Source organism: Elgaria multicarinata, chromosome 5, assembly GCF_023053635.1.
Source record: "Elgaria multicarinata webbii isolate HBS135686 ecotype San Diego chromosome 5, rElgMul1.1.pri, whole genome shotgun sequence".
Lineage (NCBI taxonomy): Eukaryota > Metazoa > Chordata > Lepidosauria > Squamata > Anguidae > Elgaria > Elgaria multicarinata.
In genome coordinates, this window is record NC_086175.1 from 59646249 (window position 1) to 59667842 (window position 21594).

The 21594-nt window shown below is 41.6% G+C and overlaps 1 protein-coding gene across 1 annotated transcript in view; it reads left to right on the forward strand.

Moving 5' to 3' along the window:
- The first annotated feature begins 205 nt into the window (after positions 1-205).
- Positions 206-21594, forward strand: part of PTCHD1 (patched domain containing 1) — a 67772-nt gene continuing 46383 nt past the window's right edge. Inside the window, exon 1 of the mRNA XM_063127536.1 lies at positions 206-616. Within this exon, the coding sequence (XP_062983606.1) occupies positions 266-616 (351 nt within the window). The 5' untranslated portion in view covers positions 206-265. The remainder of the gene's footprint in view (positions 617-21594) is intronic.

Consider the following 21594-nt stretch of genomic DNA (forward strand, 5'->3'; position numbering starts at 1 on the left):
TGGAGAGTCTTTGTTGCTGTTTAAAGTCAGACAATGAGGCGCCGGGAAACTCCCCTCGTCAGCCTGGAGGGAGGCAAAGCGCTTTAGCACCCACCGCGCACCGAGGGGGGTGTGGGCAGGGAGGGAGAGTTGGCTGCCTGGTCAATTTCAGCCCGGAGGGGAAGCTCCCGCCTGCCTGGGCTCCCCGATGGTTTTGCCTGGGCTCTGGGAGAGCTTCAGATTCCGTCGTGCGCGCCTCGCCCTCCTGAGCTGCTTCTGCACTAGAATGTTGCGGCAGGTCTTGCACAGGGGGCTGAGAACGTCTTTCGCCAGACTCGGCCACTTCATTGCCAGCCACCCGGTCTTCTTCGCCTCCGCCCCCGTGCTCATCTCCATCTTGCTGGGGGCCAGCTTCAGCAGGTACCAGATCGAAGAGAGCGTGGAGCACCTGCTGGCCCCCAAACACAGCCTGGCCAAGATCGAGAGGAACCTCGTCAACAGCCTCTTCCCCGTCAATCGCTCCAAGCACCGGCTCTATTCCGACCTGCAGACCCCTGGGAGATACGGCAGGGTCATCATCACATCCTTCGTGAAGGCGAACATGCTGGACCAACACCACACCGAGCTGATCTTAAAGGTAAGCAGGAGCAAGAGGAAAGAGAGACTACGCTCCATTCTAGGGGAATCGCCCCCCCTCTCCTGCCCGCACCACACTCCTTGAAATCCTTTCGTTCACACCTCATTAGATTCTGTTTTTAATTATGAATAGATTTAGCTGCATCCTCTCTGTGTATTATGTATTATAACTAACCTCTCCTGCTTTGTAGCTATTCCCTGCCCTTAGCTGCCAAGTCACATCCCTGCAACAGTTGGGTTGACTACTGGTTGCAGAGAAGAACCGAGATTCCCTCTCATCTTGGGAGGTGGTAACCTAGGAGGGGGAGGGGGATTTTGTGAATGAAGGGATGACAGTTTAAAAACATTCTTCCTTCACACAGACATATTCTCTCTCTCTCTCTCTCTCTCTCTCTCTCTGTGTGTGTTGTTCCTGCTGTGCAAGTTGAGTCAGTGACAACTAGTTTGTAGATTTGAACCTAAACTTCAAAATTGATTAAAGGGATTTGTAAAAGCAACACTTCTGGGTCTTACCAGACATATTTCCTATACAAAAGATTAGCCCTCTCCACAAAAAAAGCCCACCCTTAAATTAATGGCTCTTGCAATTTAGCTCTAAATCAAAGACAGGAGTTGTTTTGTTTGAGATATATTTCTTTTATGGCATTCCAACCATATCATTTTGAAAATTGCCTCACACTATTTTCACACACACACACACACATTATTCCAAATCAAAGGAAAGGGTAAATTTTCAATGGTTTCACTGTATAGATGTTTACTGTGTAATGTATGCATGTCATGTCATTAGATTTTACCTTTCTAGGTCAATATGTACTATGAGAGCCGCTTATACCAATATTCTGTCATAATGTGTTGGAAATTATTTTCATATTTTCATAATTCTGAGTACAGATTTCAGATAAAGCATGAAAAAGAGATGCAGAAAGAAGATCAAGTTGAGGAAAGGGAATTTCTGAAATATGGAGAAATGTTTTAGAGGTGTGGCTATGAGCATCCACACATACTTTTTAGCATTAAAACAACCGCACTGCATGTTTACATTCCTTCCTTTGGAAATTGCCAGACGTTGACTTTCAGAAAACAGAAAAATGTCAATGAGACTTCAGAACACACTGCAAAGTAATCTTAAATGTTTGACCTTTAGTTTCTCTCTCTCTCTCTCTCCTCAAGTGAAAAATACATATTCATAGAGAGTCCTGCAGATTCCACCAAAAGAATATGCCAAGCATCCCCTGGACTGTTTTTTTTTAAAAAACAAAACACTTATTTGCAATGGAATCAGTAATACTAGCATTTGCAGAGCTAATATTTAATGATTTATATGTAAATACTAGTATATTGACACAGAAATATCAACAAGCAGATGTTTTCTCATAGAAAAAAATCTGGCAAATAAGAAAACTCCAAAGATGTAAGTCCTTTCATTCTCCCTGAATGCATTCCCTTAGAAGCAGGCATAGGATTAGAATGGGTTTTCTCCTGGAGTGCTAGCTCTAGAAACCTTGGTCCAATGGCAATGAGGCACAAATGTCTCTGGATCTTTTCCCAAACATTTTTTTATGGAATCCATTATGTATTACCACAAAACAGAATTGATAGTTCCATCAATGAGATTGATCATTCTTTCAGTATTCAATACAATCTAATTTTTATAGTCAGAATTTAGCCACAGAGCAGTTATTGTTCCTTTAATGAGATGATGGTAAACCACACTCCATTGTCATTTTGACACCATGGACTCTTGTAGTTAGCATCAAGTCATTAGCCACCCCAAATATTCTCTGTTGCTGCACAGTAGTCATCTGTTCCTGATACAGCAGCCTCTGTTTTAATGGTTTCTTGTTGGGACTGGTGCCATGCTCAGGTAAATGTGTGAAAAACGCTGGAGGTTGGGTTTAAGCCAGTAGTGACAGAAATGTCGTTCTTGGCAAGCTGTGGTGAGCTGATGCTGAATTGTGCAGCAAATGGTAGCAGGTGAACTAAGGCTGCCCAAAGCCATTACCAGGGCATGGGACTTACTTCCAAGTAAAGATGCACAGGATTGCACTACACTCCTAGGTTCTCCATGTTATTGCTATATTATAAACATTCCAACAGTCAATTTCCAAAATCCATATCGCCATAATACCTTTATTAGACCAAGTCCTCACAAAATGCTGTGCAAGCTTTGAAGCTCTTCAGAATTCTTCAGCAGGAAAGAATTTGCTTTGTTTCAGCAGGTAAACAAAGCAAAAAGTGCAGGGGCGGGGTGGGTGGGGAAGTGGCTGATGTTCAAGCCATGGAGTCTGTATTTCATTACCGTCGTAAGATAGAAGGGAGGAGGAGGAAGCTGCCGACACTAACCAAATACAGACTCCATGGCTTGAATATCAGCTACTTTTTCCTCCAAGTTTTTTTTTTTTTGGGGGGGGGGGGGGCGGTTGTTTACCATCTTGCCTGATAAAGAATTCTGGAGAGTTCAAAAGCTTGCACAATATTTTGTGACTTTTGCGTTGGCCTAATAGAGGTATTTTGGAATTTTTCTTTTGGCCAACATGGCTACCTTAGCGATATAAGAATAACCAATAAAACAAGAAAAGGAATATTTCATTGTCTGTGCTATAGGCAAAAGTACCTAAGGTAATGACTAGAAATGTATAGAATATATTCCTTTGCCTTTACTAGGTCGGTGTATCTTGCCTATCTAGAATTGTTCTCTTGCCATTTTCCTCCTTCACTTTCTTCATTTGCCAAAGAATGGCCATGGCACCACAGATGCAACCTATTGATGGTATCTATCGTGTCAACTTAACAGATGGAAATCGTCCCATCTGCTCAAGTCTGGAGGATCTCATAACTGGAAAATTATTTAAAGTATACTAGAAGGAGATGTTCTCCTCCCCCACTGTTTAGTTGCAAAACAGTTGAGTCTTTATCAGATAGAGAAACCAAGTGTTTTCATTTGGATTGTTGATTGTTCGGTTTTCAGCACTGTTTCCTGTTTATGGGTGTTGGTCTTGAGACATAAGGGCAGGACTATTTTTTCACTAATGAATCATAGTTGATAGAGAAGGGTGGGGGAAGCATGGAGATATAGTCAGCAAGACTATATCAGCAACTGAAGGCTCCCCGACTCAAGATGGACCTGAGATCTTAGTGTTACATCTGCTGTCTATTCTACACTAAATAAACCTTAGTGTACACTTTGAAAGGTTTTTGGAAAATTTACTGCTAACATTCCAGAGCAATTCAGGAATGAAGACAATCAAAACATCCCAGATGTGGTTTGGACATAGCTGATTTTTGAAAGGATTTCTAAATTTGTCTAAACAAACCCTCACTGGTTGCTGGAAAGAAATCTTACTACACTTCATTTATTTATTTTGTCCCTTGGTTGATCTCATGTGGTTTCAGTTTTCAGTACAACCCTATAGCTACACTCCAAACTTCCACTTGCAAATATAATTAAGTAACTGCTACAGCCACTGCTTTGTAACTGGTTTCCTTTTTTGTTTTTTGTTTTATTTATTTATTTGACAGCCAAAACAATGGGAAAATATGTCAGTTCTTGCCCAAGTATAGCAAGTTTACCTTTTTTCCTGATGGAGAGATGATCAAATACTGAAACGAGAGAGGGGTTTTTAAATGAATAAGCTTATGTCTTAAGATGAAAATAGGAATCTCACTGGATTCTGGTACCATAGCTTCCCAATGGATAGGAGAGCTTGTGGCTCTAATGTTTCCTCAAACACTTAGCAGCGAGGGAAGCTAATAAAACTAAAAATGCAAAAGCTACTAGCCTGTTCAGGTAAGACCTGTGCCTTTATCCTAGCCTAAAGAGGGATTCTATGTAATGACGTGAACCACTAAAATTCTCTAAGGGGGTCTAAAGAGACATAGTGTTTCTTTAGCCTCATTAACACTCCACTTGATTCTGTGCTTAGTAATGCTCCCCTGTTCTTTCTAGATCAACAAGACACACAAATGTCTTTTTCTGTTAGGAGAAGTGGCTATAGTATTGCCTAAATTCATAATAATATAGTGGGATTATGTTTTGGGGTTTTCTTATTTGATTGGAGGCTGGTAAAATCAAGGAACCAAGACCGTGTCTACACATGAGACAATCCTTTCTTGTGTAAACTGATAATATAAAAGACAACGGTGTGGTATTTCCTTGTTTAGTTCTGTGGGTTTAACTGGATTGTGGGGGAAACTACCCACATAGCAAAAGGGGAGCTGATATTACAACCCAGGCATGTCTCTTGAAGAGACAGGTCACACATACTATATATGCCAATTTCTCCCATGCTTACAAACTAAATAGTACTAAAAAGAATGCTATTTTATGTTTGGAAATAGTCTGAATCACACAAAAGATAGGGAAGTAATGTTTGCACAAATTCCCTACATAAATATGGTGCATCAGGTTGCCTTGATGTTACTACCACCTCTTTTGCAATCTACAGTACCTTGAAAGGCAAAACACAGAAGGGAACATAAATGTCTATCCAAAATAATTAAGGCTAGTATCAAAAGATTGCAAAGAACAAAATATTAAAGGCAAGCTTTGAAGAACAATTAATAGCTTCCCGTAATAAATTGTTATCTTGCATTTCCTTTGGCTCCTAAAAAAAAGCAGCTATATTGAGGTTTTGTTATATACAATTGATCTGCTTTCAACTTTCCACTCTATAAATAAAATAAAATCTTTCAGTTAGGAAGTTAAAACTTAAAATTAGATAAGATAGATATTTCAATAGGCTGGCTTCATGTGCAAGAGGTATTCACTTCTTAATCAAAAGTCAAGACATTTCAAACATTTGGTTCCAGTGCAAGTCAATACAAACTCACATGATACAGTTGAACCAGCCAGTTCTGTTCCAGTTCATATGGGAAAGTTTTAAATATCATTCACATTATAACATTTATTTTCATGGTAGATTCATTTAATACCAACCTTAATCGTAGGTGGTTAAACATACTAGACAGAAGAATGCCTACAGTGGGTTGGTGTCAATGGACTTAAGATGGTCATAAGTAACTTAAGTCACATTGATTTCTATGAGTCTGCTTTAAGTATGGCTAAATCTAAATCCAAGCCAAAATTACACAAAATTACAACATTGTATGTTTATCCAATGTTAGCCTAATGTAAGTCCTGTGCATTTCAATGGGTCTATTCTAAATATGACAAATATTGTGGGGAACTCTAGGGGAAAGAGGTTGATCATGAATTATATGACATAACATTAAAGGATTTAATTTGATGTCAAAATATTTCTTTAATCTCTTACTTACATGTCATCCATCTCCATTTAGCAGACTTCCTCTCTAGTACTTACCTCAGATCTTGAACACTGGGTACCCTGCACTGCCTGGAATTCTGCAATCCTCTCTGTAAGGGAATTTGCTTTTTGGTGAGCTGTGTATATGCTGACCATTAGATAAAAGTAGAATTGCCAAGGAAAAAAAAACTGGCTGGTTTGAGTTTTGTTGTTGGTTTTTGCTTTGGAGCCTGTGCTTAGACATACAATGGGCAAGGATTGCTTCCCCCCTATCTTTTTTAAAAACCTGTTCATTTTGGGTAAATAGGCAGCTTTCTCCACTGGCTGGCCCCTGGGGCCATTGAAAACCTCAAGTCCTACTGAGCCCAAGGCATATTGTGAGTTTTTGCCCTTGCCCCCAGATGACTCTGCACCCACACACAACCATTTATTTTCAGGATTTGGCAACTCTGGGTCAAAGGCTACAAAATAAGGTTCCAACAACAGCTTCAAGTGAAAGGAGTTGAGCACTTGAACATCAACTACCAAGTGGTTTCTTCATAGTTTGTAAGCGAATTTCAGATGGCAAGCCTCTACCTTGTCATCTGTTTCCTGCCCATTTATGCACTTAAACAGGATTGTAAAGAGTGCAGAGTATATGAGCCTGGACAAACTCAAAGCACAACATGGGTTTTGTGTGCTATGATTCATTTTGATTGGGGGCCAATGAGTGAACTACAAAATCAGTGTTCTTAGTCAGCCCCTTAGGCCAGGAGTCCCCAACCTTGGACATATTTTGGAATCTGAGAAACTTGTGGGCACCACCACAAAATGGCTCCCATGTAGAATGTGACTAGTCACATAATGGTTGCCGTGAGGGCCTAGCTATTAAAAAATGAGTTAAAGAGATGCAGGGAAGAAATAGTGAGTCTACAGACTGGGAGAGAGGGGAAATAGCAAGGCAAGGGGGTAGACGGTAGAGAAAATGCAAGGCTAGAGGCTGGGGAGAGAAACAGTGAGGTAAAGAAATGGGGAGAGAAATATTAAAGCTAGAGGCAGCGGGGAGGAAACCACAAGCAAAGGGGTAGAGAAAGAGCAAGGTTAAAGGCTAGGAGGAAGAAACTGAGCTAAAGAGGTGCAGGGGGAGAAAAATAGGAGGGCTACAAGCCAGGAGGGAGGGGTAAATAACAAGGGAAAGGGACAGAGGGAAGAGAAAGAGCAAGGCTAAAGGCTAAAAAGGGAGAAAAAGAAAAAGGCTAGGAACAGGGAATGCAGGGGGGAAATCGTGAGGAAAGTAGCTAGGTGGTGCAGAGAGAAATAGCTAGGCTAGAGACTGGGAGTGGGGGGAGAGAGGGAGCAGAGGGGAAAGGGTCTGTGTGGGCAGAATTTTGGACGAAGCCAGAAAGCAACTCTTTCCTTCTTTGCCTGCTCACCAATAGCTGTTCTGCAACAGGTTCAGGAACAGGAAGGAGAACCTAGCATCCTAATGTTTTTCAAGGTTTTTTTTTTTTATTAAAAATAGTGTTTTGAAGGGGCAGGGAGTGGTGAGCTGCTGCATTGGGGTTTGTACATTAGGCTCCTTTCAGACATTACACCAAACTGCAGCTGCTTTCATTTCCCATTTGTTTTAATTTCCTGTTTGCTCAGCACTCCTGTTTCTAGGTGTAGCAGCATCCAGACATGGAACAATGGCCATAACTAAGGTTTATTGATTTGGACCTCATGCCAAATCATGGTTAAGGAAGCTTAATTATGGATTAGCAGGATGTCCACATGGGGGGGAAATGGTAGTTTCCAATCAAATGGCAAGAAACTATGCAGAAACCGTTTTCAAGTGTGTTTCAACGGTTCACAAATGCACATGGACTCAACAGGTGGCAATCTGCACCATGAAAGATAGATGTGCTGCTGTAAGATAGATGCCACACAAAGTCCACCACCACAAGCAGGTGGAGAAATGGTGTATCATAATTTCCTGTCAGGCCTGTCAGACTTTCTGTCAGACTTCCCAGGCAGTTGAGGCTGGGGGAAGGTAAAGGCAGCTTCCTAGGTGTTTTCTTAGGGAAACAAGAGCATGATTCCCAGTTGTCCATGACAGTGAGCAAGCATTATTCTTTTTGAAGTTTCTTAAGGCTCTGGGAGGGGTTCACTCTGGATCTGCTCTCGTCTGTGAATAGAAAAATGTTACCATGGCGGTGTGGCTGGCTTTCCTGGAGTTTCCTTCTTTTGACCAGAATTGTGTGGTGATGCACAGGTTGAATTCTCTCCTGATTCTCTAGTCACTGTTTTGAGACCGGCTGCTGTCTCTCAAGTTCTGACAAGTCCTTGGCCAGCCCAAGCTGTTGTGCTACCTGAGATGGAGCAGAAAGTGGCACCCCTCTTCCCCCTCCCCCAGCCCAGTCAAGATGCATAACAATCCCCTTCACTAGGACTTTTTTTTAAAATTACGTTTATATCTGCCTTTCCACCAAAAATGGTGCTCTTGGGCAAGGTGTTGGAATGGGTGGTTCCTAAGTAGCTCCAAACATTCTTGGATGAAACAGCTCTTCTTTAAGCTTGGTTTTAGAATGGGAACTGCCTTGGTCACCCTGAGGAGTAACCTATGCCAAGAGAGAGACAGTAGGAGTATGACGCTGTGGAGTCTTTTAGAACGCTCCACGGCTTTTGATATATCAAACATGGTATCCTTCTACATAGGCTGTCTGACTTGACTGTAATGCAAGGGTTCAGCTTATACTTGGATGGCCAATTCCAAAGGGTGGAGTTATGCTCTGGCACCTCTACCCTTTGATGTTATGCTGTGGGTTCAAAAAGGCTCTATTCTATTCCCATGACATTTAACTTCTACATGAAATTGCTGACTGAGGCCATCCGGAGATTTGGACTGAGGTGTTAGAATGCTGATAACACCCAGCTTGCCCACTCTCCTTTTCATCTAATCCAGGTGAAGCCATGGATGCTCCGAATCAGTGTCTGAGTGTGGTATTGGACTGGAAGCTTAACTGAGTCAACTGAGACTCAATCTAGACAAGCAGAGGCACAATTGGTAGATAGTTCTTCTGCCTAGCTGAATGGCTTTCAACCTTCTGGACCAGGTTGCACTCCCCCTAAAGAGTAACTAAAGAATGGGTGGACTGCAGCTCCCATCAGTCCTAGCCAAACCCTCTTTGGGCAGAGATAGCCTTGCTAGAGCTATCCATGCTCTAGTAACCTCTTATTCGAATTACTGCAATGTATTCTATGTGGGGCTGCCTTGAAAATGCACTGGAAACTTCAGCTGGTCCAAAAAAGTGTGACAAGACTGTTCACAGGGACTGGCTGTTTCAATCATATCACACCATTGCTTTTTAATGTACACAACCTGCCAATCCATTTCCAAGACCAGTTCAAACTGCTGGTCCTTAACATGAAATGAAATGAAACTTTTAAAGCTCTTAATGGCTTAAAGCCAGGTTTCCTGAGAGATAGCTTCCTTCCATCCTAGATTCTTCAGAGGCCTCTGCTAAGTAAGTGTCATTGGGTGATTGGGTGACTGCCAGAGAAAGGGCCTTTTCGGTGGTGGCACACTGATTATGTCTTCCCAGGGAGGCTCACCTGATGCCTATGTACTGTAGTTGTCATTCAGCACTAGGTGAAGATCTTTTTATTCTCCCAGGCATTTTAAGATTGTTTTTAAGACCTTTTTCTAGTGTGAGTATCGTTGTTTATTTTATTTTATTTATTCAATGTGTACCGTTGTGAGTTTTTAAGCTGTTGGATGTTTAATTTTTTAGTGTTTTGTGGCTTTGAATTAGAGGACTATGTTGTGAGGGCAATATATACATGTTGAAAATAAACAAAGATGCAGTCCTATGTATATTTAGACAGAAGAAAGTCCTACAATTCCTAACATGCCCCAGCCCACCACGTATAGGATTGTGCCATGAAAAAGATTAGATAGATAGATAGATAGATAGATAGATAGATAGATAGATAGAGCACAAAACCAGTGAATATATTTTGGCACCTGGAGAAAATTCCATAGGTGTCTCTCCCCTATTCCCTGGCAGTAAACACTGAACAATAATAAATTAAATAAACAACAATTTGCTGACCTTTCATGACACTCAAAATCAGCTGCCTGAATCAAGTCGCCTTACTGCCTAATGATACAACCAGCCCCATCTTCCTCAGACAAGCAGTTGTCTTGAATTTTTTCATACCGAGGACTCATCTATAGCCCAAACATGTAGTGGTGGATCCACTTTTTAATTCTTTACTACATATTTTCTAGTACTGGCTCCAGACCCCACCCCCCAGTTGAGGACTAATGATGACCTATGTCAGGAGAAAGACAGAGAGAGTGTGACTGTTGATTCTCCTTGATCTCTCAGTGGCTTTCGATACCATCGATCAAGGTATCCTTCTGGGACAACTGTCCTAGTTGGGAGTGGGAGGCTCTGCATTGCAGTGGTTCCACTCCTACTTGACAGGTCGGCTCCAGAAGGTGGTGCTTGGGAGACACTGCTCGGCCCCATGGATTCTGCAGTATGGGGTTCCGCAGGGGTCAGTCTTGTCCCCCATGCTGTTCAACATCTACATGAAACCATTGAGTGCGGTCATCCAGAGTTTTGGAGTGTGTTGTCATCAGTATGCTGATGACATGCAGCTCTATTTCTCCTTTTCATCTTCATCAGGTGAGGCTGTGGATGTGCTGAACCAGTGCCTGGACTGGATGAGGGCTAATAAACTGAAGCTCAATTCAGATAAGACTGAGATGCTATTAGTGGGTGGTTCTGCTGACCGGATGGAGGGTGTTCAACCTGTTCAGGATGGGGTTGCACTCCCCCTGAAGGAGCAGGTTTATAGCTTGGGGGTTCTCCTAGAACCATCTGTCACTTGAGGCTCAGGTTGCCTCGGTGGCACTGAGTGCCTTCTACCAGCTTTGGTTGGTGGCCCAGCTACGCCCCTAACTGGACAGGGATAACCTGGCTTCAATTGTCTATGCCCTAGTAACCTCCAAGTTAGATTACTGCAATGTATTCTACATGGGGCTGCCTTTGAAGATGGTTCGGAAGCTGCAGCTTGTGCAAAATGCAGTGGCCAGAGTGATAACAGGGACCAGAAGGTTTGAACATATAAGACCCACTCTGGCCCGCTTGCATTGGCTGCCTGTATATTTGCGAGGTGCTGGTTTTAACTTATAAAGCCTTATATGGCTTGGGACCATCATACCTGATGTAACGCCTCTCCTGACATGAACCTACTCATACACTGCGCTCAACGTCCAAGTTCCACCTACGGGTGCCTACTCCGAGGGAAGCTCGGAGGATGGCAACAAGAGAAAGGGTCTTTTCTGGGTAGCCTCCCAATTGTGGAACAATCTCCCTGATGAGGCTCGGCTGGTGCCCCGCTCGTGCTCTTCGCTCCTCTGATGCCATGTTTCTCGCCTGCCCAAGGGTCTCTACTTCCCTTGCTCGGCTTCGTCCGTTTTCTTCTGCTGCCCCTTATGCCTGGAACGCTCTTCCAGAACATTTGAGAACTACAAGTTCAACCGCAGCTTTTAAAGCTCAGCTAAAAACTTTTCTTTTTCCTAAAGCTTTTAAAACTTGATTTTGTTCTGACTTTATACTGTTAGTTTTACCCTAGCCAGTGCCTGTTTACCCTACCCTGTGCCTGTTTGCTTTCTCTTCCCCTCCTTATTGTTTTATTGATTTTATTAGAATGTAAGCCTATGCGGCAGTGTCTCGCTATTTACTGTTTTACTCTGTACAGCACCATGTACATTGATGGTGCTATATAAATAAATAAATAAATAATAATAATAATAATAATAATAATAATACTTTTCTCTTCTGCCAGGCATTTAGCAATATGCAATTAGCCTGGATTTGTTTTTGTATGTTTTTGTGGTTTAAAATTGTATGTTTTTGTGATTTTAAATTTTTGCATATTGTTTTTAAGTGTTTTATCCTATGTAAACCACCCAGAGAGCTTCGGCTATGGGGTGGTATACAAATGTAATAATAACAACAACAATAATAATAATGATGAGATAGAAGATACAGAAGATACACCTTGTAAATACCTAGTCCAGCTTGGATGCAAACAGAACACCTTTTGTTGCTATTAATTTGGTGGCAATTTGTGACAAATGTTTTCCCGTATTTTAGCTTCAAAAATGTAGGATACTTATAAGGTGAGACATCCTTCTGAATGTTGAGCACCATTAGCAAAAGGAACAGTTTCTGACCCCCCAAAAGAACTGCATGTATCAACCATCACTGTCATATAAATGTGTTTGGGATAGCGATGCAAATCTTTCACTCTTAATGGATGTGAATAAATTGCATTTCACCGAGGGAGATTTCACAGCATAAGGGCATCTTTCTTGAATACTATGCAATTAGGAGCCTTTAGTGTATGTATGTGTGTGCATGTGTGTGTTTGTGAGTGTGTTGATGGGAGGTGGGGGGAGATAGTTAGGAACCATGTAGAATTATTTCTTATTTATTTCTTATTTACTTCATTTGCATATTACCCATTAACAAAAAAAAGTCCTCCGGGCAATTTCCACTGTGTATCTAAAACAGATCAAAATAGTATCAGATTAAAAACCCACAACAGAGAGTACCAAAAGTACAGATTTTAATAGCACTCAAATGCTTTCATCATGACACTAAAATGCTAAGAAAAATAAAAAGGTCTTTATATGGAACCAAAATGACAACAACATAGTCCCCAAGTGACCCTCTGTTGAGGGCATTCCACAACCAGGGTTCCACCCCTGAAAAAGCCCTCTCTGTAGTAGCCATCCTTCTCACCCCATTTGGTGAGGACACTTGGAGAAGGGCTCCTGAAGAACATCTTAAGGTCTGGCTAGGCATATATGGGAAGAAGCAACCCTTCAGAAACCTGGCCCTAAACTGTTTAGGGCTTTAAAGGTCAATACCAGTACTTTGAGTAGGGGCCAGAAACATACAGAAAGCCAGTGCAGATGACAAGAAAAACTGATAGAAGCCCCAGCAGAGCACTGTACATCTTTGATTGGTAGAACTTCTCAGCAGGGCTGGGAATAGTCTGTGGTTGAGTGGTTCAGGACCCACTTAGCCAAGAAGCTCACTGGGTGAGATCTTGGGTCAGTTGCTAGCTTTCTGACCTACCCTGCAGTGTTTTCATGAGGGTAAAATCGAGAGGGAGGAGAACATTGCATGGCACCTTGAACTGTTTGGAGGAAAGGTGGCATCTAAATTGTTTATATCTGTCTATGTCATTATAAGCTAAGGTTGAATTCTGAGATCTGTATATATTTTTAATTGAAGCATACTTTTGTGTGAGTGTGTCTATATATACATATATAATTTGTTTTACACAGTTTGTTCTGCTTCTGCTGGTCATGGGGAAGGCCAAGAGGTTAAGCAGAGCACTGAATTACAGCCCCATAGAAATCCTCAAGAGGGTAAGCAGAGCACTGAACTACAGCCCCATAGAAAGTCTCAATTTCTGAGACTTTCGCAGATGTTTCCCACGTGCCTTCAGCAAGAACTATTAATTCGCCCACTGTAAAAGCTCATATTTTAACATTCTAAACAGTACGCCTAGTAACAATTTTTATAATGTACAATTAAGGAATTGCAGAATCTAAAAGGCCCTGCATGCCTATGTTTAGCATCTCAGACCATTTTATCTTTGCTGCAGGGAATGTCCAAAATTTGGTCAGTGTCAACATACATAAGTGTATGGCAACAATTACAAAAACATGATAGTGAATACTCACCAGTATACCTCCAAGATTTCAGACATTCAGTCAAGTCGTCTGTGCTTATCAGTATTTACATGTGAATATGGATGTCCACCAGATTTTAAATTTTCACTGCAGCAACTTGGATGATTGAATGCCGATCAGTTTGGAAGCAAACAAGGCCACCCAAAAATAAGGTGGCACATAGGGATTACATAGGTACCGTGGGTACATAAAATTATATACTTTTGGAATTTAAAAGGAAAGCGTTTGTTTGTTTTTGTTTTTTTAAACATTTTGAAAAAGATCTGTGTGCTTTTAGGATGTACGGAATGTTGACGTTTTAGTTGAGGAAAGAAAGGAAACTGAAAGTGAAGACGAGAACAAGGAAATTGGCCTGCTCAGCTCATAGAGCATGTCTTCACCAGTCGATATCACAGGGATCGTCCCGGATGATCCCTCCAATTCCCCGGGATACCTTGGGACGCTTTTAGCCCATTTTTTCCCGTAGTCTCAGGATCATCTGTCCCGCTTTCATCCTGGCTCCTCATGAGTAAACACTAGGAGGCAGGAACCGGGCACGGAGCTCTTCAAGTGCTCTGTGCCCATCGGGGGTGGGGTGAGGGGAGTGGGATTGGTTTGTTTGTTTTTTTAAATACTTTTTCTTCAAAGAGCACATGCACTCATCTTCTGTTAAAAAAAAATTGGCAGGGGCAACATCCCTCGTTCCTCCCAGGATGTCATGTGCACGTCTGTACAAAGGAAAGGATCTTGCGAGCAGAATATCGCAAGATCTCTCCCCCCTCCCCCCAGGTCTAGACATGCCCCTAGCTGCTTATAGTAAGGGATGCATGCAGTAAAAACTCCCTACTTTCAGTAAACAGATTATGTATCAAGGAGAACAGAAAAGAAAAGGGACATCTTTTCCCTTTCCCGCCCCCCAGAAATACTCAGCTGGCATTCAGACCCAAATTTCAGCCCTCTAGTGCTATATAGTACAGCAGGGAAAGATCTGAATGGGGAGGGGGAGGAAAAAAGGCATATTTTTTACTTTCCCTTTCTTGAAACTCCAAGGCTCTGTTTCCAGACAGGCTGGAGCTTTGAATAGGAGAAACCCTCTAAAGGGGTGGGGTACACTGCAAACTTTTATTGAAGGTCTCACTTGTACTTATTAGAATAAGTTTTATGCTAAGTCACTATTACAGTTATCAATGGATTTGTTCTCCATTGGGTTCCACTGTTCCAATGGTCTTATAAAAAGAAGCTAAGTAACCCATTTATAATCCCTTCTGTGAGCCACCAATGAGATTAAACCCACTAAGTCACTGGCCCGAGCAACCGTCTTGAACTCAGGTGTTCATGGATCACTAGGGCAGGATCCCAAAAATAGATTTGTTTTTGAAACAGCTTCTTAAATTTTGTCTTCTGGGGTGTGTGCCACTGACATTTGTAACATTTCCCTCCGCAAAGCTCTGAGGAGATAATTTTTCTCTTTAATGAGGGAACCTGGGGTTGTCCAGTAACAACGCTGCTATAATGACATGGCTCCAGGGGCTCAGGCATTGTAAAGGAAAAATGTCTCCCATCATGAGAGTTTTTAACCCTACCTCCATGCAGCATCCTTTTTATTTCTTCTAACCACAGGTTGTGCTTTGTCCTTGGCCTCAAAGTCAATCTGTAAACAACAGAGGGCAGGATTTATAGTTCCGCGGTAGTGTCACAAGTGTCAGCCTGTCATATCGACAGTGTTTTTCTATTTTTGTCAGATTACTCACTCTGCTGGAACAAAATATATCCATCAGACTAATTTTATATGGCGAGCTATATATTGCCACATGTCTAGTGACACAGCATAATTTAGAGGAACAACAGACAGTATTTCCCCACAAAATACCACTTACACAGGGTCTGAAAACAAAGGCAAAACATTAATATATTTTTGAAATGGCTGAGGGGAGGTAAGCTGCAAGGTTGAGAATGGGCAAGCTTTGTATGAATCTCCCTGAATCTCCCTCATTCTTTACTACTACTCAGATTAGTAGTAGTAGTAAAGTATGGGATAGTTTTATAACAACCTAGTATGAGTAATGGTTGAGTCCTAATTATGAGGACCTATTGCCAGAGCCCCTAATTCCAGAATCTTAATTTTGGAATTAGGGCTAACATTTAGCTGTGAAAATTATTTTCAGTTGCAAGGTCCATTCCTGCAGTGCCATGTTGGTTCCAGGTTTTGACAGACCCCCACCACCCCAGGACCCCCTCTCATCCTCCCTGCAGATGCCCATTTGCTGCCCTTCTGCCTCCAGACAGAAAAGGCAAACAGATAAGCAGGTGGTGGTAGCTCCGGTTCCTTTTGCCCACTCCTGTTGCTTGCTGCTGCTCTCTTTTTGAGCCAGAGGAGCAAAATGGGTGGACGGGTGTCAATGGCCAGATGAACAACAGTAGGGGCAGGGGGAGGTCTGGTGGTCAGTAGTGCGCCTCCTGCTGCAGCGCAGGCCTTTATAGGTGTCCACCACTGCCTAGCTGTGAGGCTGGTCCTCCTGAGGAACATGAAGTCCTGTTAAAGAAAAGAGTTAAGAATGTTCAGTACACCTTTCCCTGGCCACAAATCTTCCCCTCCCAACACATGTGCATATTTATTTTTGAATTGGATGTTGCCTCTCCTCCAACAGGTGCAAAAGTGATTCAGGATCATGAGGAAGGGCTTCCAAATTAGAGGACATCCAACTCTCCTGAAAATCCACAGGAATCTTTTCTGTTGTCCTGAATCAATGCTGGATTTGTTTCAACCTGTTTTTGGTTCATATTTGGCTTGGGAACATCCCAGATTAACCATCTAACCCTCCATTTGTGTCGTACAGCTTGGTCCTGTCTGGGGGGATTTTGCAGAGTGGGAGGCCTTCGACTTGATCATAGTACCATATTGAACAGCAAGGTTTACAGGATTTCAAGGATTATTTAACAGTGCAAAGGAATGCTTCCTGGTAGAAATGCAATTTGTTTACTTAAAAGGATCAGGATAGACTTTAATACACACTGTGTTTCTTGTTCCTTTTTCTTTTTCTTTTCTTTTTCAGTTTTGGTTTTAAAAATACCCACCAATTTTCCCAGATGATACTTCTTTGTGCATTGTACTCTGATATATATATATAGTGGTGAGATCTTTTTCTTTTTACATTTTGAAGCATCTTGTTAATAGGTGTGGGACAACAACTTTCTCCCCCCTATTTTTCTCTGCAGTCGCCCGAATGCTCCCTGTTTTTCTTTAGGGTTAGCTATGCTGATTCAGATATGTACCCCACTGAAAAACTGAGTCATCGACAAAATAATAAAAATGGCTAGCTGCAGGGTGATGCTCTCAAGGTGCGTACAGGTGTACATAATTTCAATAGTGAGTTTGTTGTAGAAGCAACATTTGTCGTATTTTATTTAGACGTATCATTTTCTCTCATGGATTAAGAAACCAATTCTGTGTGACTGTGTGTGAAGTAGGCTGTGCACAGTGCTGATTGGCTGAGAATTATCGGACATCACCAACCCACCTCTCACATTCTCTCTGAAGCAGTTTTTCAAGGCTTTTGAAATTGTCTGTTGTTTGCTACTTCTTTTTTTACTAAAAAGGGGAGGGGCTTTCAGAAAAGTGGGCTGTGCTCCTGGAGCACAGTGGGGAGGAAGATAGCAGTCACTTGATCAATTTGATTTGATAGTCAGTATGTCTATCAAATGCATTGTGCAGGGGTGGAAAAGGTAGATCTCAAGCTGTGGAGGGAAAAAAGCCTGTGGAGGGAAAAAAGTTCAGGACATGTTTGCCCTGTCCTGGACGGGGTTGCACTCCCCCTGAAGGATCGGGTCCGTAGTTTGGGGGTGCTCTTGGATCCAGAACTGTCACTTGAGGCACAGGTGAACTCAGTGGCAAAGAGCACCTTTTATCAGCTTAGGCTGATATACCAACTGCGCCCTTATCTGGACAGAGATGGCCTAGCTACAGTTATCCATGCTCTGATAACCTCTCGTTTGGATTACTGCAATGCGTTATACGTGGGGCTGCCTTTGAAAACGGTCTGGAAACTTCAGCTGGTACAAAACAGGGCAGCAAGGTTACTAACAGGGACTGGCCGCCGAGACCACATTATGCCAGTCCTTTTCCAGCTTCATTGGCTGCCAGTCCAGGTCCGGGCCCGATTCAAAGTGCTGGTATTAACATTTAAAGCCCTAAACGGCTTGGGGCCAGGTTATCTGAAGGAACGCCTCCTCCCATATGTACCTGCCCAGACCCTAAGGTCATCCTCAGGGGTCCTTCTCCGTGAGCCCCTGCCAAAGGAAGTGAGGCAGGTGGCTACCAGGAGGAGGGCCTTCTCTGCTGTGGCACCCCAGCTGTGGAATGAGCTCCCTAAGGAGGTTCGCTTGGCACCTACATTATATGCTTTTAGATACCAGGTGAAGACCTTTTTATTCTCCCAACATTTTAACAATCTATAAATTTTAAATAACATGGTTTTAAATTTGTAATTTTGCATTGCTGCTGTTTTTATCTGGTTGAGCTTTTATATTGTATTTTATATTATGGTTTTATACTGTTGTTTTATATTTTGAATGTTTTTAATTTTTGTGAACCGCCCAGAGAGCTCCGGCTATTGGGCGGTATAGAAATGTAATAAATAAATAAATAAATAAATAAACTAAGTCCTGATTTGCATGTCCGTTTACATGCACCCTCAGCTATGCTGCGGGAGAACAGCCAAAGGTAACTTCTTATGCACCATATTTTGTTACAAGTTCTCCTTTAATGGCAGGAAAATTGAACTCTATAAGAACTAAATGAACTCTATAAGACCTTTTCAAACATAAGCATTTTATACATAATGGGAATGGTTGTTTATTTGCTTGTTGCACTTATAGACTGCCCAACTGGCAGAGACCCTTGGGGGAGTTTATAAACCTATTTTTGTTTATAGAAGAGATTTATATACCACTTATTGTATTTAAAAATTTCTCTAAGTAGTGCAATGAATAGCATAGTAATATCTCTATCTCTATGCTTTGGCGACATACATATGAAAACGCATCCTGTCAGCAATAATGGTTAAGAAGGCACCTTTTTATGGACAAGAGCTCTGACTTTAAACAGGTGGAGCTTTTACCAGCATGAGATGTAATGGGAAAATGACCTATTGCTCTCTATCTGTTATGAACTTCTGTCCATATTTTTTTTTAAGAAAGATGGTAATCTGAAGCAGGGGAAAAATAGAAATTACTTATGATGACATATGTTTAATTGTATGCTACCACAGGAGGCATTTACAAGCATTACCATAGAGGCAAATGTCACATTGAATTGACTTCACCTTTGTCTTGAGTATATATTTGTCAAATTTCTGACGAGTTTAAGCCACTAGCAACCATAAGTGTCCATAAACATTATACTTTGGTTCACTAAATCTCTCCCTTTTTTAATGAATGATACATATGATAGAAAATTACGATAATTTTACATATGTAATAGTATGGTTTTTTTCATTTTCACAATGTATTTTCTGTTCTCTTTCATTGATATTCACAGTAAAAAGAAAAGAAAAAATACTTTGGTTTGCTATGGAATCACATTTCATAGGATTACCAATTTCTATTAAAATGCATCTTTGCAGTCATTGAAAAAAGCTATTGCAAAATTGGTAGGGATTCAATATTTAATTGATTAATTAGTCAAGCAATTTCCAACTATTAATTCACTAAAAAAGGTATCAAAAATTAAACTGGCAGATTTTTCTAAACAGTGTTTTTCATACAAATACTTATAAAAATTGCATATAACAAGCACATCTTTAAATATGCCTGCAATGTCTAAGAGGAAAGTATGTTTCACAGATATGAAAATAGAATTGACTAAAATTAATATTTTTAAAAAATAACCAGTTAATTAGATTACAGCCCTAAACACTGACGAACTCGCAATATTTTGTGAGATTCCATTGTCTGATTGACTGACTTCTCAGTCTTCTAGTTTCCTTGAAAACTGAACCCGCAACCTAACCACTAACAGAAGAAAATATGACTATTCTCTATCTGTTCACTACAGAAGAGATAGATTATTAGTATGGAAGAGATACAACCAACATTGTGCAACAAAGGGATGATGTCATGTAGATTTTCTCTTTATTTAACACTGGAATAAAAACCAGTCTTTGAGAAAGAATGAAGGGATTCCCAGAGAAACTACTTCATCTAGGCTAGAAGTGCAGAACAAATGGAGCTTATGAAGGGAGGAGAACTTGCAAGATCATTAATCTTATTTGCCCTTCGGTTTGAGTCCAATTTATGCATACTGCTGGTGGCAAATAAACTGTCCCCCAAAACAAGATCCCAAAACAAGGGGAGACTGGTGGATCTGATTTTGGTGGGGCGGAAAGTCCATTCTGGGCTTTAGTTAAAACCAGGCAGAGGTCTAAAGGAGCTATCCAAGGTGCTGCACCCATTTTGAAATTTGGGTCCAGCAACTTGGATAGCTCCATTAGCCTTTTAGCTGGTTTAACTAAAAACCAGAATGGAATCTTTTTCCCACACACACACACCAAAACTGGATCCAGCAGCCTCTCCTGCCTGCTGCTGTGGCAAACATCAGAAGGCAGGAACTACACGGATAGGGCCAAGCAATTGTCAAATGGGAAAGATCCACACAAATTGACCTCACCCATATGGTTCCCATATTCAGACTCTCACTGCAGCATGTGAGATCTAACAACGGAGGAGTGAGTCCAACATCACACAGACAGAGGCCTTTCAGTAAGTTCTCGTTCATGTGAATCGGAATCACTGCTTCTTTTCCCAATGTGTATTTTCAAGATAATTTAGCATGAATTAGATCAACCTTACAATGCTTTAAACATCATTTTATTAAACCAATCACAGTATAGTTGTGTTTTCTTAACAGATATGGAAATATCAATATGAGTTGTGCATTTTTAATTTTTATTTATTTTTTGACAGAATCCTGGACCCACAGCAGTAATTAAAAAAAACAACTAGTGTCAGGGCCAGAACCTGTACCATAGGACCATTGTTAGTGTCTGTCCTATGTACTTCTTCTTTTTTTTGTGTCTCAACACACCAAGCAGCAGCACCAGGCTAGATCTAGCATCCATTTAATTTCCCAGAATGCCCAACACCACCTCCCAGGATTGTATGGACAATTGCCACCCATGGTCAGATAAGCCTGCTAGGACCCAGTGACCGAAGAGGGGGCCACCAGCAGAAATTTTACCCAGGTCCCGTATTAGACTTGGAGTTTGCACTGTATAGTGACCAACCAGATGTATGAGGCAAAATGGAGCCTATGCAGGCCAGATTGTAGGTGAAACATGGCTTCCTGGGAGGACTGGAGTAAGTATGGGTTAAAGGAGGGAAAGAAAAAAGTACCATCCAAGACCCCCAAAAATAAAAGAAGGATGTGTGAGAGAGATAACTGATGTAAGAGCCTGCATATAAAGATGAATATGCTAAGCAACAACTCATTGATTTGATATGAGAAATGTTCCGGGTCTCCTCCCCTTCTCAGCTCCTTCTCTCTCCTTTCACTCAGCCTATCACAGAGGATGGGTTGTCTACACGGGGGATTTACTCTGGTACTACTATGCTTCATACTTGTTCATGGTTCCCTCTTCTCTGCAGCAACTGCAGGTTTTCATGCCATAAAACCCGTATTTTTGCATAGTTGTTTTGTGATGGACTTTCCCATTGTGCCAGATTCAGTGCAGTTTGGGAGTCCGTGTCACCTCAACTAGTAATACTGACTTTGGCACCAGTTGGAGAGAGCAGCACTGACTGGTGCAAGGGAAAGTTATATCATCAAAGCCTTTTCTGCTGTGGCACCCAGGCTGTAGAATGAGCTCCCTAGAGAGGTTTGCCTGGCACTTACGTTGTACTCTTTTTAGTGCCAAGTGAAGACCTTTTTATTTTCCCAGTATTTTAGCAATTTACTATTCTAGTCTTCTAACTCTGGTATTTTAAATCTCTGTC